This window comes from Leucopleurus acutus, assembly GCF_964270905.1.
Source record: "Leucopleurus acutus genome assembly, chromosome: 13".
NCBI lineage: Eukaryota > Metazoa > Chordata > Mammalia > Artiodactyla > Delphinidae > Leucopleurus > Leucopleurus acutus.
The window spans coordinates 84891996-84913442 of NC_139155.1; the positions used below are offsets into that span (position 1 = coordinate 84891996).

At 52.0% G+C, this 21447-nt stretch overlaps 1 protein-coding gene across 3 annotated transcripts in view; it reads right to left on the reverse strand.

Annotated features, from left to right (window-relative positions):
* Window positions 1–206: 206 nt before the first annotated feature.
* Window positions 207–21447, reverse strand: part of SCARB1 (scavenger receptor class B member 1) — a 79234-nt gene continuing 57993 nt past the window's right edge. The window contains exons 8-13 of one of the 3 annotated variants that reach the window (XM_082853368.1): window positions 17442–17560; window positions 12649–12722; window positions 9143–9194; window positions 8095–8241; window positions 4851–4979; window positions 1056–1165 (exon numbers count right to left, since the gene is read on the reverse strand). In XM_082853368.1, the coding sequence (XP_082709494.1) occupies window positions 4851–4979; window positions 8095–8241; window positions 9143–9194; window positions 12649–12722; window positions 17442–17560 (521 nt within the window). In that variant the 3' untranslated portion in view covers window positions 1056–1165. Of the gene's footprint in view, window positions 1166–4850; window positions 4980–7179; window positions 8242–9142; window positions 9195–12648; window positions 12723–17441; window positions 17561–21447 lie in introns of those variants that run through there. The other 2 variants (XM_082853369.1, XM_082853367.1) reach the window with 2 other exon arrangements.

Consider the following 21447-nt stretch of genomic DNA (forward strand, 5'->3'; position numbering starts at 1 on the left):
ACGCAGCCAAAAATAAATAAATAAATAAGTAAATTTTAAAACAAGGGAAAGGCAAGTCTGCAGCCCAGTCCCTGAGAGACATTCATGGCAGTAACCAGAAAGGAGCTACTGGCTAAGAAAAGAAGAGCCCAGAACTTCCCAGGGGGCCCTCCCGTCCCCCCTCAAATAGGCTGTCACAGACTCAGTCACTTTTTAAAAAGGTTTATTATTTCAACTGTGAATTATTTTTAAAAGATGATAAAATTCATTTCTCTTCCAGTAGAAAAGAGACAGAGGTTTGCCCCGGAGACCAGGAGCCCCGGGCAGACGGGTCACCCGACCAGACACCCAGGCTGATGGGCCCGGGGCCTCTCTACCTCCTCCCCGGCACCGAAGAGCTGAGGACCCTGGTGGGGGGCGGCTCGGGGCACAGCCTCCTGCCACTCCAGCCAGGGAGTGGCCGGCTCAGTATACATGATGATGTCAGTTTAGGCTGGAGGGAAGGGGCGCAGACACCCAAATCCGGCGCCTGTGTAGACTTCAGGGAGATCACGATCCTGCAGGGGGTTAAGGATGTGGTCGGAGGCGTCTCCGTTTTGAGGCCCAGATGGGTGTCCAGTGGCCACAGCTCCGGGTCCGGGCTGGGCGCTGAGCCACGGCCCGCGGCCCACCTGGCTGGCGCACAAGCAGTCTGCACTCCTGGGCTAGGTTTCGGGACAGCGGCCACAGCCCCTCGGAGTAAAGGCCCTGTCCTGCCTGGGCGAGACACCAGGCGGGGGCTGCAGTGTTTCGAGACTGATGGAGAGGACCGCTGGGGAGAGGTGACCTGAGTCCTTAAGAGCTCAGGCTCGCTCACCCAAGGAAGGGGACCTGTGCCCACACCTGTGGTCGGGCCTGTGGATCACTTGGAGAGAAGGTTCCGGAACAGTCCTTGTTGACGAGCCTCTCTCCAAGTCCCCTCAGCAGCGGCTCCATCCCTGAGTGTCTGCACACACCTGTGCACACACGTGGACACGTGCTGGGGGTGTGTGCAGTGTGCGACAGGCATGTGGTAGCAGAGGGTGGCTCAGACTTTGGGATTAGTGGGCTGTCCGCTGAGAGAGTCCTGAAGAAGCGGGGTGTAGGGGCTGGAGAGCTGGTCTGGCTGAGTAGCCAAGCTGGGCTGGCTGGCGGCATCTTTGGGACCCTGTGGAGAAAAGGGGAGGTGCTGCATCACTAAGCCCCGCCCACCAAGCCCCGCCCGGACCCTGGCTCCGCCCCTGTACGTCCTCCACCAGCATGGAAACCCCCCTTGGAGCCCCCATCTGCACCCCCCCCCATCAAGCTCGAGATGAGAGAAGACTGGAGTGACCTACAGACTCCTGGGACTCCACTACAAAGGGTCTCCTAATCTCACGAAACACCATCTTGCCATGCTCTCACCCATCTTAGAGATGGGGAAACTGAGACCCTAAGAGACTTGCCTAATACAGTGAGAAGGGCAGAGCAAGGAGTCCAGGGCTTATATAAGCAATACCGTTAACACAGAAAAGCTGGAAACCACCTAAATGTCCACTGATATCAGAATGCATTTAAAAGACAGAGTTACAAGATCGTAGTCAACCTACACAGTTGTCACACAGAAAACTGAAGAGGGGAAATCCAGCTGCGGAGTGATTCATATAGTTTGACACCACGGAGGTAAGCTTTTTAAAAATTATCTGTCGTTCATGGATACATGTATACAGACTTAGAGGGGAAGAAACATGCAAACACCAAATTCCTAGCGATGGATGTCTCTGGGGAGAGGGGGAGGGGCAGTGGGACTTGGCGAGGGGGGCAAAGGACACACAGGGAAAAGGTGAAATACGACAAAATGTTAGCAGGGTTGTTGGGTCTGGGTGAGAGGGAACTCAGAGCGTGCAGTTCATCTAGTTTTACATTTTTAAGTTTCTCAATTTAAGGAAAATTTTAAAGGTAGCCATGATGATAAGAACTGGGGGCAACTTTTCATCCCCCCAAGCCCTGGCTTCCTTCCCCTCGAAGAACGGAGAGGCTTCCTTGCCCAGCAGCTGTGGTCGGAAAACCCCGGACGCCCCTACCCACCTGGGCCTTTGCTCACAACCCCCAGGGGCCTGCTTCACCGCCGGGGGGGGGGGGTAAATCAAACCCCACTCTGGGTGGGGAGCAGTGGGGGACTCCTGACTCCTTTCCTCGGGGACAGAGCTCAGGCTTCCGCGCACCGAGCCACATTCCAGCCAGGGGCAAGGAGGGGTGGGCGTGCGCCTCTGCCGACACCCCCCGCCCCCCGCGACACAGAGGCAGCATGGGACAGCGGGGGTCGGGGGGCGGGGGATTCTTAGCGATGTGGGCCCAGAGAGCCACGACTGGAGAAAGCCTCGCTCAAAAGTGCAAAGGGGAGGGCTTCCCTGGTGGCGCAGTGGTTGAGAGTCCGCCTGCCAATGCCGGGGACACGGATTCGTGCCCCGGTCCGGGAAGATCCCACGTGCCACGGAGCGGCTGGGCCCGTGAGCCATGGCCGCTGAGCCTGCACGTCCGGAGCCTGTGCTCCGCAACGGGAGAGGCCACAACAGTGAGAGGCCCGCGCACCGCAAAAAAAAAAAAAAAAAAAAAAAAAAGTGCAAAGGGGAAACTGCCTTCCCAAGAAAGACACATGTACAAACCTTCAGGGAATACACTCCGTTTAACTGAGGAATGAGGACTTGGAATTAACGAGCGAAATCATGAGACGGCAAGAGATGATCCTGGAACATGTCCCTGAAGGGCTGCCCAGTACCACTGTCCAGGCTGTTCACTGCACAAGGGCACCCAGCCAAGTGGGTATAAACGGGGTGTACTCTGTTTGCCAAGCCCTCAGCCCTAAAGCAGGCCACGTCTGCACAGAGGAGCTGTCTTTTCTTATTCACACAAAAACACCCTTCTGGGCTAGTGGAGGCCCCATGTCCTCCCTTTCCTGGAGCAAAGCAGCCCCTCAAGGCCACCCCCGTGCCCAGACGCGGGGCAAGGTATAGGACCGTCCCCAGGGACTCAGCACAGGCTGGAGGCCGAGCTGCAGGGATCCAGGTCTCCAGGACCACTGGCCGCTTCCCCGGTGCCTGGTCCCCTAAAGCAGACCCGACAGGACACTGCCTTCCCCAAGTACACGTGACCGGGGGTAGGGGTCTCATCCGGGCCGAAGGCTGACCTGCCTTCCAGAAGACAGAGCAGTAGCATCTCTTTAATCAAAAACTTCCCTAATAACTTGACATTTGGATTCTGCTGGTAAATCACGAAGAGACTCCAGCTTTGGTTTTGTCTTATTTTTATTTTGGGGGGGGGGGGCAGGAAGCAGGACATCCTAGCTGTGTCCAGGGAGGTGCAGCCATGGGGCTGAGACCTCACAAACACCAGCTCTGTCTATGCTAAAAGCAAATAACCCCCATCTCTGTGCCTGAAGACCCCACCCCTGCACCGCGAGAACGCCAAGCCAGTTTCTGCAGAAGGGAATCGTGGCTGCAAGGGGGCAGGGGTGCCAATGGGGCCAAATCGTACACAAGAAGGGCGTCCCAAGAGGAATTCTGGGAGAGAGGAAGGCAACGGGGGGCTCGTCTCCAGCTAGGACACCCTGCCCCCTAAGCTCAGGAAGACACCCCCTTAAAACCCAGCCCTGACGTGGTCGGGCTCTCTTATCCCCAGATCGGCAGTAGGAGCCCCCCAGAGCCTGGCTGGGGGCACAGCGGTCCCTCCCTCCCGCTCCTTGCAGGGCTGGCAGTACCTGCCAACAAACACACCCACGCCCAGCGCCCATGTCCTATTTTATCTCCTCCTCCGGCCCTGGCAATCCAAGCAAACTGGAAGCCGCCAACTGGTCCCAAAGAGTAGGGCTGTCACCTCATCCCCAGCCTGTGGCTCTCAGGAAAGCTATTTAAACCCGAGCAGGCCCAGCCCCAGAAGCTGGAGAGGTGGTACATTTTTCAGAAACCAAAATTACAGCTATAATCTGAGGCATAAGCATAGGGCGGCTCACCCCCGCCCAAACCCCAACCGTAGGGCCCAGAGCTCTGCCTGTCACATCCCCTGGCGGGACTCGGCTCTCCTAAGACCTCAGACCTAAAGGAACACAGCCCAGGAGGTGAACCCCCAAAGGCACTAGCCTCCGTCTCCCGCAGGTAGGCTGCCCGATGAAGGAGGGCAGCCAGTTAAATGTGAATTTCAGGTAAACAACAGTTTTTCAGTAGAAGCATGTCCTGATAATTTCACGGGACACACTCAGGCTAAAAATCATTCACTGTTTCCCTGAAATTCACATTTAACAGGGCGTCCGTTTGTTGTTGTTGTTTCTGGGGCTGTTTGTTTTTGCTCAGTCTGGCAACCATACCCTCAGACCGAGTCCTAGATCTACACTTGGTGCCCAGGTGATGCCTAAATTCTTTTGTCTTGGCCAGTCATCCGGATTTATTTAAACTTATCTACATCAGAATCCTGTTAGGGGGCCATTAAAATACAGATTCCCGGGCCCCACCCATGACGCTATTCCAAGAGGTCTAGAAGGATGTCTGTGGTTCTGCATTTTTTCGCAGACTTTCCCAGAAGAGTCTATATCGCACCAGAGGTCTGAGAAGCAGCTGAGACCTAAACCTCGATCCTGCCTTTCTAAGACAACCTTGCAAACAAGACACCAGCCCACTAGTCACCCTCCATCGCCTACCACGCCTGGGATCACTCGGAACGTAAGAAGACAACAAAATACACAAATACGTATTTTCAATCTGTAGACACTCCAGGTGAAGTTCAGGCTGAAGAGATGTGTGAGATCCCAAGCGTTTCAAGCCGCCAGAGTTCTACTCACTATGGGAGGGGATGGGGGGCGAGAGGTGTTACCTGGTACCCACCTACAGTCTTGCTTCTTGCAGTACAGTCCCCTTGGGAGCTGATGTCATCAGGGATTCAGAATAGGCCTGAATGGCCTCCTTATCCTTTGAGCCCTTTTTACTACTACTCCAAAATAAATAGCACTTCTCCTAGAAGATAACCAAGCTAATTTATAGTTGACGTTGCAGCCGAACACACACGGTTTTTACACGGTTCTCCGATTTTCAAAAAGCAGAGGGTGGGGTACAGAATTCTAGAGTCCAACCACCATTAGTGACTGGAGTTGGCTGACACCTGGGGAGTGATGGTGTCTTTCACCAAAGACAGAAATACGAGCATCTTCAGGAAACGCACTTGGTCAGACGGGCAAGCTGAGCCGAAAAGGGTTTGTCAGCCTGAGAATCTGAGCCGAATCACGGAGGGGAGACGGGCCGTGCTGGGCAAGGTGGATTGGCCGAGGCTCAGAGAGCTGAGCAAGTGGCATTTTAAGTCTCGTGCTCCACTGGCCGAGCTAGTGGGTGGCATTTTAACTCGACCGGAAACAGCGACATTCCTCTAAAAAAAAAGTTTTTTCTTTCAAGAACGACTTGACAAGAAAAACGTCTTTGAAGAGAAATTAAAATACGTTGAGGTTAACGACATGCCATTCTTTTTTTTTTTTTTTCTCCCCTATCAGGACAGATACATAAAAACACTGTAAGGCCTAACCCCTGCTAAACCAAAAAATACATAACGGGATAAATTTCAACGACTGGGCCTCCAGCAAAACCTGCGGGGAGGGGGCCTCAACCATGGTCAGTAGAGACGATGATATTCTTATCGGATTTGGGGGACACGGATGGGGGATGTGAAGCAGGGAAGCTTTCACATTGTTCATCCTCACTGTCTTCCCCCTCCCCCTTCTGACGGACCATTAGGAGAGACAGAGGGCAGAGGCTGTCTGGTCCAGCCCCTCACCGCTGCTCCCCTGGCCCTCACTCCTGGAAACCCACGGTGATGCTGGCCCCAGGGAGACATCCACGGGTTGGGAGCTAGGGCTTCTGGCCCCTCTGTCCTCCCAGCATGATTCATTCCAAAAACCCTAGGGAGTTCCCTTCTGCTCTGGCTGGGGCAGTGACAGAGGACTGGGCCCCCAACGTTCACTGGGGGCTCAAAACACCAGAGGCCCCGGTACCCTCACACCAGTGCAAACCTTTTCCCCCAAAGGACTGGGAATTTGGAAGGGAAATCAGGTTAAGGGTCTGAAAGCCCAGGTTAAGAGCCTGGAAAGGTTTGTCCTCGCCCCAGCAAACAAGCAAGTTAAGCGAGCGAGCGTGCGAGCTGCCTCCAAGGAAGAGGAAGAAGAGAAAACGCTGTTGGCCGGAGCTAAAGCAAGAAAGCAGGCGTTGCAGGCGGCCCGAGGGGCAGCAGGGGAGCTGGGCAGCCCCCGACCGAGGCTAAGGGCTGTGGCTCCAGGACAACGCGGGGGGCAGGGGGCACCGGGTGGGGAGGTTCTGGTTCATAGATTCAAAATGGCCTTTCAAGACCCCCTGCCACTGAACAGGGTCCCCTGTCCACCAGGTAGCTGCCCACCCATCCCCGCTGCCCTGGGGGCCTTGCATCCACGGGCCTTGTCACCATGTGACGGCAGTAACTTGCTTAAAGCCCCCTGGTCTCCGGACCTCACATCCTACTCATGTCTGTATCCCCAGAACTGTGCACAGTGACCCCCCCATAAGCTGTGAAGGTGTCAGTGAATGCCATGAATGAATGAATGATGCCAAATCAAGGTGCATTTGTTGGAACTTCCCTGGTGGTCCAGTGGTTAAGACTATGCACTTCCACTGCAGGGGGCATGGGTTCGATTCCTACTTGGGGAACTAAGATCCTGCATGCCTCACAACGCGGCCAAAAAAGGGGGGCATTTGTTATTGGCCCCTCTTTTTCCTGCCTCTGAATGGTAGATGCCCCAGGGCTGGCTCTTCAGGGCTCTTCTCCATCTGTGCTCCTTCCCCAAATACCTGCTCCTATCCTGGTCCAAGCCACCGTCCTCGCTCACCTGGGCCTCTTCACTGGTCCCCCTGCTTCCGCTCTCCCATCTGAAGACCAAGCGGCCACACGTTAACTGACCTAGTCACTCCTCTCCTTTACAGCTTCCAACAGCTTCCCGTCACCCCCAGAATCAGTTCCAAGCTGCTCACCCTGCATTACAGGACCAGGCATGACCTACATTGGCCTCTCAGACACCACCTCCTCCCCCGCTGCCCCCATGCCCACTCCCCTCCAGCCACCCTGGCCCTGCGGGAGCCTCCAACACACCTCACCCACCCCTGCCTCAGGGCCTTTGCACTGGCCATTCCTCCACCCGGAGCACTCTCTCCCTGACTCTGTGCTGAGCATTCACTTCTAAGCTTAAATTCGACCTCTTCCGAGAAACCTTTTCTGACATTGTCTCTATAGTTGTCGCCAACGCCCTGGGATGCTGCGGTGTCCAACTTGGTAGCCACATATGGCCGTTGAGGCTTCGAAAAGGGGCGAGTCCCAGTCAAGACCTGATGTAAATGTAAAATACACAGCGGATTCCAAAGACTTAACCAGAAAGAAAATGTAAAAAATTTATATTTTTTATATTGATTACACGTGGACATGGTCATATTGATATTTTGGATATATTCGGGTTAAATAAAAGATATGATTAAAATTAATTCCCTTTTACTTAAGGTGGCTATTAGAAAATTTAAAATCACACACGTGGCTCATGTTGTATTCGTATCAGACAGCACTGCCCTAAGCCCATCACATTTTCTATTATCATCGGTGAAATCATCTCTTCTGTTTATTTACTTGGTTTCCACCTGTCTTTCCAACTAGAATGCCAGTCCCCGCACCCCCCTTCCCCCGGGAGTAGCAACTGCCTTGTTCACTGTCGTGTCCCTGTACCTGCCAGAGCCTGAAAGCCAGCAGCTGCTGACTTGAAGAACAAACCATTCAAGTACCAGGTCTCCTGATCCAAAACCACCTGCAGCCCCTCCAAGGGAGGGTCCCCAGGCCTCCCAGAACAGGCAGAGAAGTGGCAACAGAACATGCAAGAGAAGCAAGGATGCGGCAACAGCTCCCCAGCCCAGGCGGAGACCTAGGACTGCCGCCCGAGGTGGGCTGCAGGCTGAAGGTGTCCGTGGGCACAGCAGGAAGGGGCTGCTGGGGGATCTGATCTGAGCCCCTCCATCCCCCAAGCAGGCAAGCAAGGGGCCACTCGGCCCCGGCCAGGCTCTGGCCACCACCTACTTGGCTCCGGATTTGGTAGACGATGGGGATGAGCAGCAGGACGCAGCCCAGGGCAAGGAGCACGTACTGGGCATAACGCAGCACCTTGGGCATCAACACCAGCTGGGTGTAGAACGTCTGAAGGGTCTCACCCTCCATTGCCCCGCTCTGGCGAAGGAGAAAGACAAACAAGTGGACTGGTGCCACGTACTGTGGGCTGAGGGTGCAGACGCCACCCCACACCACACCCCTCCGTCCCCCAACCCCTTTCCCATCTCAAGCCCACTGGCCAAAGCATGCGATGGATGGAGCCAGCCATGCCTCTTATTTCCTCTGGGGCCACACAACAGGACTACATTTCCCAGACTCCATGCAGCTAGGCAGGCCCATATGACTTGGTCTGGCCAATGGGATGGGGGCACAGTGATGCTGCAACTTCCACGCCTGGCCCCCATATGATTCTCTCCATCTCTTTCCCAATTTACTGAATGGAGACGGATTCTGAAGATCTCCAAGAGGGCAGGACCAGAAGATGGAAGGAGCCTGGATGTCCCTGAATGTCTGCGTGGAGCAGAGCTCCGCCTGCCCCCCATCAGACTGTGATGTGAGTGGGAAGTGAGCTTGACATTTGAAGCCTGTCTGATCCAGTGGTTAGCTCACCCTGATTTAAAACGAGCTAAGCCAGAAGGAACCCTGAAAAGCTGGGAGAGAAGAAATTTCAATAAAAAGTTGACACCCTGAAAACCAACTTCCCTTCATCTCAGGAGAAGGGGCCATGTGCGTTAACACAATTATTTTACACCCTGACCAGGGACTTTACAGTTTCATGCAGCTCCGGTGTTCCTCATCTCGTGTGATCCTTTCAACCCAGTGGGATAACTGACATAAAGTGCTTGGAGAGGGCGAAGTTTCTAACAGATGGTTCTGCATTACTCAGTCCAGCTCCCCCAGCCTAGCCTCCCCACCACACACAGCCTCCTGCCCCAAATGCCCACATCAACTCCTCACTGAGGCATCAGACACCACGCCCTCGGGTGCCCAGTACCCGGGGAGAGGGGAGCAGCCTTACCTCTCCAAACCACATCAGTGGCAGGATCACCGGCTCGATTTTCCCAGTTTGTCTGGAAATAAGCGAGACCAAGCAAGTGAGAAGTTATGTCAGGGTGTCTTAGATCAGGCAGCTCTGGACCTGTGATCGGAAGCCCCAGGGTCAGGAGGGATTTGACGTTGCAGCAACTTGGTCGGCATGGGCTTGAGCGATGGGCATCTCCCGACGGGGCGCAAACTGACGACCCAACAATATCTCTTTAAATGAAAACTTCTTACGTGGAGGGGCTGCCAGGGACCTAGCTGATATCCATGTGTTCTTTTTTAGAAACAGAATCCCAATCTTATTCTGGATGGCAATACGCCCAGACAACAAACAACACGGTTTATGCTGATCACTTGCTTTCCTTTGGGGAGTCTGGAATCTGGGTCCGTGCCAAGCAGAAGGCGCCTACGTGACCAGCCCCCAGTAAACACCCTGGGTGCTGAGTTTCTACTGGGCATCTCTGGTAGGGGACATTTCACACATGTTGTCACAACTTGTCACCGGGGAAATGAAGCGTGTCCTGGTGTGACCCTCCTGGGAGAGGGCTCTAGAAGCCTGTGCCTGGTTTCCCCAGACTTCACCCCGTGAGCCTTTTCCCTTTGCCAATTATGTTTTGAATCCTTTCTCTGTAGTAAATCACAGCCGTGACTATTAACTACGTGCTGGGTCCCCTGAGTCTTCCCAGGGAATCATCAAACCCGAGAGTGGTCTTGGGGACCCCCGACACAGTCAGCTACTAGATAGCTGTGTGACCTTGGCCATGCTACTTACCCTCTCTGTTCCTCCTCTGTAAAATGGGGATTATAATGGAACTCCTCACAGGGCTCTAGTGAGGACGGAACGCGACACCATGAAAAATACCCAGCATATAAAAAGTGCTCTAGGGGAGTTCCCTGGTGGCCTAGTGGTTAGGATTCTGGGCTTTCACTGCTGTGGCCTGGGTTCAATCCCTGGTCAGGGAAATGAAATCCCACAAGCCGTGTGGCACAGCCAAAAAAAAGGCATATAGTGCTCGATCTTTATTATTGTTGTCTTGTTGTCAAATGCCTGCAAACAACTGGACAAACAAATATTCTGTAACTTCACCATTCCTGGGTCTGCTTAAAGAAGGCACAGCTGGAGGGGAGCTGGTACTCTCTCAGGGGACAGGCACCAGAGTCAGCACAGAAGGTCAAAATCCTCAATCACAGTTCTCAACAAGCGCTTGTTCAGTAGAGTACTGTGCAGTGAAATGAATTTACACCGTATCACCTACAGAGGAGACAGACACGGAGGACGCTCTGGAAATACAATGGCGCATCCCCTTCACTTCAGCCTCTTTAATCTGAGTTTGTAAGAACTGATGTCAATTGAATGCACAGAGTGTACAACCCTGCTGCCTTTATCTTGTGAGCAAACAGCACAAAAGTTCCTCAGACAAGTCACAGCCAGACAGCTCTGCTTCCGGGCGGGCGGCGGTGTCTCCAGACTTTTCCCACACGGGTTCCTCGACAGCCCTGGGAGATGCTGGTAAGCACTGCTGTTGGACCACCGCCCCTGAGACCACCATCCCAGCCCACAGGGGCAGCCAGGCAGCTGTGCGGCCTTGGTTCCGAACAGATGGGAACACAGAGGCCCAGAGACATCAGGGTGGTGGCTCAGGGCCACCAGCAGGCAGAATCCAGCCACCCAGATAGGCTGCTGGCTTGAGCAGCATTTGTCAAAAATCTGAATGAACTCCCAACAGGTGAAATGTGTGCTAACATCCAGATTTTGAAAAATGCATTTGCAAATGCATAGGATGTGGCCACACTGAGTGCGTGGGCCCTGGCGCTGGACAGAGGCTGGCCCTTGGTCCCATCCCCACGGGTTCCACTTAGTCACCTGCCGGCCCTGCACATCCAAGTTAGCAGCCCAGGCGCTGAGGGACGGGAGCCCTGTGGAGCTCACGTCTGGGCAGCAGACACCTAATGCACGCGTGGGGCTGTTTCACCCGCCACAAACGCTTCAGGAACAAACTCTCTGAGCAGCCTCAAAATGTAAAAATGAAAAGCTAGAGGGGGAGTAAGGATGAGCTGCACTGACATGCGCACCAGCTCAGACAAAGTGTCATTCTTTCCAGCTAAGAGGCATCTCACAAAACCAAACAGATGCTCACATTCCTGCAGCCCAGGAATCTTTCTGGGGGTTGTTTTTTTTAATGAAACTATTTCAAATATGCTAAGAAGTACAGGGGACTTCCCTGGTGGTCCAGAGGTTAAGACTCTGTGCTTCCAAGGCAGGGGACACGGGTTCGATCCCTGGTTGGGGAACTAAGATCCCGCATGCCACACAGCGCGACCAAAAAAATTTTTAAAAATAAAGAAGTACAGACCCTGACGTAACGACCAGTGTGCTCCCTCACCCAGCTCTATCCTAACTCGATGTTATAACAAGAGCTGGCAAGGATGTAGAGACACTGGCACCTCCCACGCTGCTGGTGGGAGTGTAAAATGTCGCAGCCGCCCTGGAAACCAGTCTGGCAGCTCCTGAAACTCTTAAACATAGAGTCACCATATGACCCAGCAATTCTGCTGCAAGGTATCTACCCAAGAGAAAACATACATCCACACAGAAACTTTAAATATTCAAATATTCAAATATTCGGCACTATTCATAATGGCCAAAAAGCAGAAACAACCCAAATGTCCATCAACTGATGAATAAAAACATGGTCTTTCCATGCAATGGAATGTTATTCAGCCATAAAATGGAATGAAGCAGTGACACAGGCCACAACACGGATGAACCTTGAAAACATCATGTTAAGTGAAAAAAGCCAGACACATATTATATAATTCTATTCCCATGATATGGCCAGATCAGGTAAGTCCACAGGAACAGAAAGTAAATTAAGGGCTGCCTGGGGCTGGGGAAATGGGCAGTGACTGCTAAACGGTGTGGGGTTTCTTTGGAGGGGGTGGATGGAAATGTTTCAAAATTGATTGGGGTGATGCTGCCCAGCTCCATGAATGTCCTAAAAATCACCGAATTGTGCACTTTTAAAGGGTGAGTTTTATACTGTGTGAATTAAATCTTGATAAAGCGGTTACTGAAAACCAACTCAAAAAAAAGAAAAAGAAAACCAGTGCTTAAAGAATTCCTCCCGTCAAGTGAACGGTCTCACTTCAGAAGACTGTTTGCTAAGTTTCCACTTACAGACACTTGGTTTTGGCAGGATTTAATTTTTGCTACTCTGTCGAATGGGAAACAGCTTGGATGGAAGAGTCTGGCTAATCTGGGGGACAAATGTCAAGAGAGTACAGAGCAGGGATGTCAGGATGCAGTTTGGGCTCGGCTGAGAGCTAAGACCCCCCTCAGGGGTTCAAGGGGCAGGGACCAGATTCCATATCCCGAAGGACCATCTCTCTCCCCAGATGCCAGGTTCCCAAGGACCTGGCCAGAGTCCCGAGTCCCTGATCTCTCAACAGCAAGGCAGCCCGGGGCTCCCAGACCCCACTCACCCGATGCCTTTCACAGACTTAACGTAGAGGCTCAGCTGCAGTTTCACAGAGCAGTTCATGGGGATTCCGGTGACCTGCAGTGACAAGAGCAGTGAGGGGCCCGGCTTCCCGGGAGCCCTGGGGACCCCTTCAAACAGCCCTCTCCCTGGTCACGCTCAAGAGGGTGCGTATCCCCAATGAACTGCCCATCCGATGGGGCTTCCGCTACCCATTCAAAGCCCTGATGGGTAAACACATGTTCCCCAAATGGCTCTGATGTCCATGACCTCGAGGGATCCCCTCTGGTGAGCCAGCCTCGCTCTGGATGGAAAAAGAACTAACCCTTTCCATCTGTTCTCTTGCATAATGCATCCCCCAGTGCAGAAGGATGTTTCCCAGTCATCGCCCCTCCCTCCAGCCTCCAAATAAAATAAAATAGATTCACATGTTAATAAAGTCACTATCTTCTCCATTCACCCCCCATTCCCTCCCCACCAGCGTCTCAAAGAGAAAGTCTGCAGGGAGCTGGCTCGGCCCCTAGTGCCTCTGCAATACACCTCCACCCGATCTCCATTTCAGCAGAGCTGGCCTCAGGCTCGTGCCACAGGCGACGGTATTTTACAGAGAGCCTAGTGATATTTTGCTTCTTTACTTGGAGATTTTTCTTTTCTTTGGCTGCACTGCACAGCTTGCGGGATCTTAGTTCCCCAACCAGGGATTGAACCCGCGCGCCCTGCTGTGGAAGCGCAGAGTCCTAACCACTGGACCGCCAGAGAATTCCCTATTCAGAGACATTTTTAATTTCCGATTTGAGGTCATGATAGAAAGCTTCCTTTGTGCAGGATTTTTTTTTTATGAGATTTTTTTTTTTTAAGTAGTAAGTCAATAACACAAAAAGTGACACACATATAGGACCAAAACCAGGAAGGTGCTTCCAGAATGATGTCAGGAAATGAGAGTGGAAAGGAACCTAGGTTTGAGGACAGACTGCTGCTTCTTAGCTGAGACTCTTCTCATCTGGAAAGTGGAGACAACTCTGCCCACCTCACAGGGTTTCTGCAAGGGCAAAATAAGGGATGCAAGACAGCCACACTCAGAGCTATAAATGCTGTGTTGTTACCACATACACCAGTGGGAGAGGGCATTATCTTCCAATATAGCCTGGCATCCTGAGGTCCCTTGGGACCCCAGGGGCACAGAGCAACTGGCCAAAGGCCATGCTCCCAGGACGGGGGAGAGTTTGAACTTGAGAACCCGGTGGGATGGGAGTGAGATCACCCGTGTGCAAAAGAGCCAGCAGGGGTGAGGCTGCCCTGCTAGCAAGGCTGTCCCTGGCTGGTGTCTGCGATCCTGGATTTCAGGAGGGCTCCCACCTCTCCCTGACAGATAAGAGGGGCTCACTGTACCAGGACAGTTTGTACAAACACTGTGGTTTATGCTGACACCTGATTTCCTTCTGGGAGTCCGGAATTTCGGTCTGTGCCAGGTAGACAGCGCCTATATGACCAGCCCCAGTAAGAATCCTGGGCACTGAGTCTCTACTGGGTGTCCCTGGTAGAGGACACCTCACTCGGGGAATGAAGGGTGTCCTGTGTGACCCCTGCCCTGGGAGAGGGCTCTGGGAGCCTGTGCCTGGTTCCCCCAGACTTCACCCCGTGCGCCTTTCCCTTTGCTGACTGTGCCTTGTGTCTTTCACTGCAATTCATCACCGCTGTGGGTACCACCATATGCTGGGTCCTGGGAGTCCTCCTAGCAAATCCTCCAACTTGGGGGTGATCTTGGAGACCCGACACATCCTGCTTTCTAGACTCTACATTCTGGGGTCTCCACTCAGGCCACTTCCTTCTCCAGGAAATGTGTCTCCTTCCTTCCTTGACTGTCCAGCCCCCTCTTCTTGGGCAAAGCCCCGCCTGTCCCCCACCACCCCGCAATCTCAGAACAGAAACTTGGACCCGTGAGCCCACGTCTGTCAACACACACACACACACACACACACACACACACCCTGGTTTCAGGAGCAGGAAAGAAGGCACCAGAGAAGCCGCTTCCAGCAGGCATTCTGTTTTCCGGGCTAATGAGATCAGAAACCAGCAAATCGACCCCATGACCATCCTCTCCAAATCGACAACAAAATCCAAGGCCACTTCCTCTCCCCGTCTGCCCCTGACCTGAAATGAGAAGTAGAAGTCTACTGCTGCGTCAGCTGATGTGCTGCTGCAAAACAGCTGTTTGCATCTCTCCAGCCTCCCAAACTTAACTGTTTCTCTCTCAATGTGGGGAAAATAAAGAAAATCCATGCAGCACAATGCAAGTCACCAGTGAGAACAGAGAAAAGATCTTGCTTTTGCTGGAATACCCAGAAGCCAGCAGAGAGAGAGAAAGAGAGAGAGAGAGAGAAGCAGTGAAGTGGATGAACTGAAAGAGAAAGTGGAAAACCATTTGTTAGCTTTATAATAAAAGCCTTTTAAAAACTGGTTAAAAGTTTAAGACAGTATGGAAAAGCCTTAACACAACTAACAACAAAGGATGAATTTAACATAGAGCACGCAATAGATTCATATTAATAAATTACTATCAACTTAATTCATTAATACCCACTTAATTAACTACATATTAATACAGGACAGAACGTAGTGGGCATTAAAACAACTGTTCGTACAGCCAATATTTTAAATAACTGTAAATGGAGTATACCCTTTAAAAACTGTGAATCACTACATTACACACCTGTCACTTGTATAATATTGTACGTCAACTATACTTCAATTTTTAAAAAAAGGCTACATACTCCATGGTTCCAACTATATGACGTTCTGGAAAAGGCAAAACTACAGAGACAGTAAAAGGTCAGTCACTGCCAAAGCCTGGATGGGAGTGAAGGTAGGAGGGGGATAAGTGGGTGGAACACACGGGATTTTTAAGGCAGCGAAACCATTCTGTAGGAGACTGTAATGGTGGATACAGGTCACGATGCATTTGTCAAAACCCATAAACCTGATCGACACAGAATGAAGCCTAATGTAAGCTATGGACTATAGTCAATAATAATGTTCATTCATCGACTGCGACAAATTTCGTGCCGGGGAAAACGATGTCTGGGAACTCTCTGTATTTTCTGCTCAGTTTTTCTGTAGGCCTAAAACTATTCTAAAAACCAAAGTAAGGACTTCCCTAGCGGTCCAGTGGTTAAGAATCAGCACTTCCACTGCAGGGGGTGCCGGTTCGATCCCTGGTCGGGGAACTAAGATTCCATATGCCGCATGGTACAGCCAAACAAACAAAAATGAAAGTATATTAATTTTTTTAAAAAACAGACATATGGGGCTTCCCCTGGTGGCGCAGTGGTGGAGAGTCCGCCTGCCGATGCAGGGGACGCGGGTTCGTGCCCCGGTCCGGGAAGATCCCACATGCCGCAGAGCGGCTGGGCCCGCAAGCCATGGCTGCTAAGCCTGCACGTCCGGAGCCTGTGCTCCGCAACGGGAGAGGCCACAACGATGAGAGGCCCGCATACCGCAAAAAAAAAAAAAACCAAGAAGACCTATGTTTGAATTTGGCCTCATCCCTTACTCACTCTCAAGCACTAATATCTCAGTAAATCAAACCCATATTTACTGAGATACTAGTACTTCTGTGGTAACTACTAGAATCCAAGCGATTAACAAGACAGAACAGACCTTTCCCTTATGGAGCAAGAATCCCATTTACTAGCTGTAGCACTTAACCTATTTGGGCTACAGTTTCCCCGTCTGTAAAATGGGAATAGCAATGCCCACCTCTCAGATTATTGTGAAAATTAAATGAGTTGGTGTGGGTGGAAGCATCTAGAATTATGCCTGTAGCATAATGAGCATTCTATAAATATTTGGTGAATGTGAAGTGTGTGCAGTCATAGCTGACTTCACTAGCTGGATTTTTATTTATTTTATTTTATTTTATTTTGTTTATTTTTTTAATTTGGCCGAGCCGCACAGCTTGCGGGATTTTAGTTCCCCGACCAGGGATTGAACCCGTGCCCTCGGCAGTGAAAGCACGGAGTCCTAACCACTGGACCGCCAGGAAAGGCTCAGCCTGGATATTTAGTGAAAAAAAAAAAAGAGAGAGAGAGAGAGAGAGAGCTAGAAGGTGGAGTGCTGGGGGCTGGGGATTGAGTCAGCGGCTTAGAAAATCTGAGGAGTACCAAGGAAAACAGCAGGAAACAGCACCGGGTAGAAGAGCTTCCAAAAAGGCCTGTGAGGGAGACCACAAATGTCCACTCAGGAAACAGAAACCCGCAGAATTTATTTAATCAATGATAAAAAGCCACCGAGTCCAAATGGGCAAATTTCCAGGGAACGGAGACACTAAGAAAAGAAGCAACTGGGTAAAAACATGCCCACGGGAGGGCCACACGTACAGGTCTGATACCCTCCTGGTCCCTGTTCTCAGACAAAACAACACACAGGACAAATTCCCCAGAACCCAGTTTATCCACAAGATGTTCCAGGCTCTTGTCCGTACCTAGAGATCTTTACGGTATGCTGGCGCAGAGGGCTGCCTCTGGCTAATTTGCAGGCTGATAATTCCTAATTAATTTACTTTCTTATAATCCTTTTATAGAGACAATTTCCTTATAAAGAGATAAAGTCCTTGCACTATGAAGTCGGGGCAAAATTTGAAGGCTTGATAGCCTAGAAGCTATCACTGCCAGAGAAATCCAGGCTTCCCATCACCCCCACACTGGAACATTTTGGTGCCTAGCGGGGAGAGGAGAAAGCCAGGTGTGCACCAAACAGAAATCCCCACACCCACCCACAGGCTGACAGGCAGGGGCTCACCGGGTGGACGTCCAGGAACAAGGAATGCTCTTCTGGGTTAGGGTGGAGGCCAGACACTGCCTCTGCCAGGACTGGGTCAGCGTTGTAGAAGTGAGGATGGGAGAGAAATAAGGGTGCATCTAGAAGGCAGAGGGGCAAAGAGGGGATGTCAGACAAAGACAGCATGTTGGCACATCCAGAGACCTGCCCCTGTCACACCCTGAGCTGGGCAAGGGGATGCGTAGGTGATGAAACACAGCCACTGCCTGCAGTGCACCCCCCTCATGATGATGACAAGATGCAAACAACAATACCTAGACAGAGAGAATTCGTTCAGTCTGCAAATATTTACCAAGCGCCCAAGGGGCACCAGGGACTGGAACCCACCCAGCAGGGGACAAGCTCGGTGGCACAGGAGTGGTAACATAGGAGCTGCTGCTTCTGCCGGGAGACATCAAAGGAAGGAGAAGAAGCCGGCTCAAAGATGCCAGACAGAGAAGGTGAGGCAATGGCGTTCCAGGTGGAAGGGATGGCAGAAGCCAACGCAGGGAGGTGGGAAAATGCGCGGCGCCTGTGGAGCAGACAGCGCCTGGGGGGAATGATGGCAGCTGAGGACAGAAAGACGTGGACTTGGGTGAGAGGAGGGGCATCTGGACCGCCAAGCCAAGCAGCCCGGACTGTCTTCTGCAGGCAACACGGCAATGATCAGAGACGCTCAGGTGTGCACACCTGCAGCCAGGTCTCCCTAACGTCCACGGGAGGGGAGAAGACACACCTGTTTTGCTCCTTCTCTCCCAGCTGCTGGTCTGTGGGAGGGACGCCAACGTGTGAGAACAGGGACTGACCTGGGTCCCTCTGAGTGGGAAATTCACACCCAGACACCCGAGGCTGAAGCTCTCCATCGACTGACCAAGCGAGGCAAACGCCAATGCATGCTCGTGTGCTCAGGACAACATACAACAGGCCCGATGGACAGCAAGTCAACGGGGAAAAGAATAAGCCTCTCTCAAAACTGACGAGGATCAAGAACCGGCACATCAGAGACAGAACGCAGACTGGCGGTGACAGGGGCCGGGGCACAGAGATGGGGAGTGAGTGTAAATGGGTACGGGGTCTCCTTTTGGGTTGATGAGAATGTTCTGGAACTAGATTGTGGTGGTGGCTGCACAACGTTTTGAATGTATTAAATGTCACTGAATTGTGCACTTTAAAATGACTAATTGCGGGGCTGCCCTGGTGGCGCAGTGGTTGAGAGTCCGCCTGCCGATGCAGGGGACACGGGTTCGTGCCCCGGTCCGGGAGGATCCCGCGTGCCGCGGAGCGGCTGGGCCCGTGAGCCATGGCCGCTGAGCCTGCGCGTCCGGAGCCTGTGCTCCGCAGCGGGAGAGGCCACGGCAGTGAGAGGCCCGCGTACAGAAAAAAAAAAAAAGGCTAATTGCGGATTAGTGAACTTCACCTCGATACGAAAAAAAGAAAGAAAAAACAAACAAAACTCACAAGGTCTTCTTCCCTAAAACCAGCAGCCCATCTGCTGCCAGCCAGGTGACCCGCATTCCTGTTTCTGTGTGTCTGGCACCTCAAATGTCTAGATTCTTTCTGCTTTTCTTAGCAAAGCCAAGCACTGGTTTGGAATAAAAGCTGAGATTTAACTGCTGTCTGACTTCATTTTTCCCAGAGTCCTTTTACATTCATTGCCTTAATGCTTCTCAACATTAATTTATTCATCCTAGTACCTCTTTGATGTGTTGCCGTATTCAGCTGCCCCCTGCCCTGTTACACAATGTGCTTCTCTGAAGCAACTGCTATTGCTCTACATAAACAGCTATATTTTCAAGGACGAGCTTGCTATCTGAGGCATAACTGGCAAACACTTGCCAGAATTAGAAAATAAATATAGGAATAAATACAATGCGAATGAATGAATGTTGCAGATTCTAACGAGAGACTGTTACCTACGTGAGACTTGGACCCTGAGACTTTCTCTTTCTCTGTCAAAAAGAAAGACAGACGAGTGTTAGACAGGTACTTTCTTCTGGAAGTGATCAGAAGGACAGAGAGAGAATGGAAAGCAGAGGACCTCTCTCACCACGTAAGTCAATGTTATTTAAAGCTACGTCTTTGGACCTTTGAAGTCTTGGGCACCACCAGGGACAATGTTTCACAATTTGGAAAACCCTGTTTCCCATTCTCCCCTCTCACTGTGAAAGGAGATCAACAGAGCAAACACAAGGACCGCCCCCCTCCCTCGGTAAGGGAAGCAGTCACCGAGCCAGGCCCTTGCAGGCGGCGAATCTCAAACAAGCCCCATCCTGCCTCCAAGGCCAGGGTGGCAGGGTTGGGGGGAGACTGACACGGGCTGGACCAACTTGCCGTCACCTTCCCTTGCTTCAGCTTGCTTGGTTGTTTTTTTTATTAATTAATTTATTATTTTTTTTGGCTGTGTTGGGTCTTCGTTTCTGTGCGAGGGCTTTCTCTAGTTGCGGCGAGCGCGGGCCTCTCACTGTCGCGGCCTCTCTTGTTGCGGAGCACAGGCTCCAGACGCGCAGGCTCAGTAGTTGTGGCTCACGGGCCTAGTTGCTCCGCGGCATGTGGGATCCTCCCAGACCAGGGCTCGAACCCATGTCCCCTGCATCGGCAGGCAGATTCTCAACCACTGCACCACCAGGGAAGCCCAACTTGCTTGGTGTTTTAATAGCATGCATGCATGTATGTGTTTCTTTCTATTTTATTTCCAAACAGACTGAGAGACAGCACCCAAGTAATAAATGGTAATTCATTTATAGCTTTATGGAGCATCTAAGCAGACCTAATGGCCCGGGATCACCACAGATTAAGGGCCTCCACTGAGCATGCCTCAGGACCCTACACAGCACAGAGGTTGGAGGAGGAAGAGTTCTCTGGGTCCGAGAACTACTCAAGGCCCAGCAAGGGAAATGTGTGGGTCTTTCTTATCTTCAGATAAAATGCCACAGAAATACAGACACAGTTGCCCCCAAAGACATGTATGAGAGAATGTTCTTAGCAGCGCTGGGGTAACCGTCCACAAGCAGAACCTCGTCGGATGCCCATGAAGAGCAAAAGAGGTGAGGAAATGGAGGTGTGGTCCCACCGTGGAATACTATATAGCAAGGAAGAGGGCACCCTCAACCACGGGGACGGACCTCACCAATGCAAAAGTGGGCGAAAGAGGACATAAGTAGAGAAAAAGGAATATATGCTTTAGGATTCCGCTCACATAAACACCAAAGGCAAGCAAAGCTGTGCTGCCAGCAGTCAGGCCAGTGACTGGGGGGAGGGGTCACTCCTGTCCTCTTTCCCCATCACTTGGTGGAATTTCAAAGTGCACGTGTCAGTTGGTCATCTCCCTGTATATACGTCTATTTCACCGTAAAAGAAAACTGTTTATTTGTATAATACGTACATAATTCCCTTGCACTTCTGAAGTTCTTTAGGCACGTGTGCTAAGGTGAGGCCGTGCGATGTTCATCCCTAGCCCTTGGCAGTGGACGGATATGTAGTTTCTGCCTGTCCAGCACCCACTCTTTCTCCTGGAACCTATACCCCGAGGAAGCCCCTCCCCTATTTTCAGCCGCCTGTCACGTGGGTGCTGGCCCCACCCACTGGAGCCGGGGGCTGAGCATGTGACACAGCCTGGCCAATCAGCATAGGCCACCCTTGGCCACTTACTGGTTCACAGCTGGTCGTGTGATGCAAGCCAGCCCAATCAGAGCAAACTCTAGAACTTTTGCTGGAGTGAAGAGGAGCCAGTTGTCCCCTTTCTGCAGGACCCAGAGCTGGGAGGAGGTGAGCCTGGAGGCTGGAGGGGAGAGCCTGCCTCGCAACAAAGCGGTCTGGAGGAACACTGAGCTAGCACATGGCGAAAGGCAGCTTCGGACAACAGCTGAGCTCTAGAGCTATGCCTAATGCAAAGGTAAACCAAGAAGTACCCTTTTAGGCCTAATCAGGCTGGTGTAGCACCTGCCACTTACCACGGCAATCGTGTAGCACACAGCCCACCAGGTGTCTG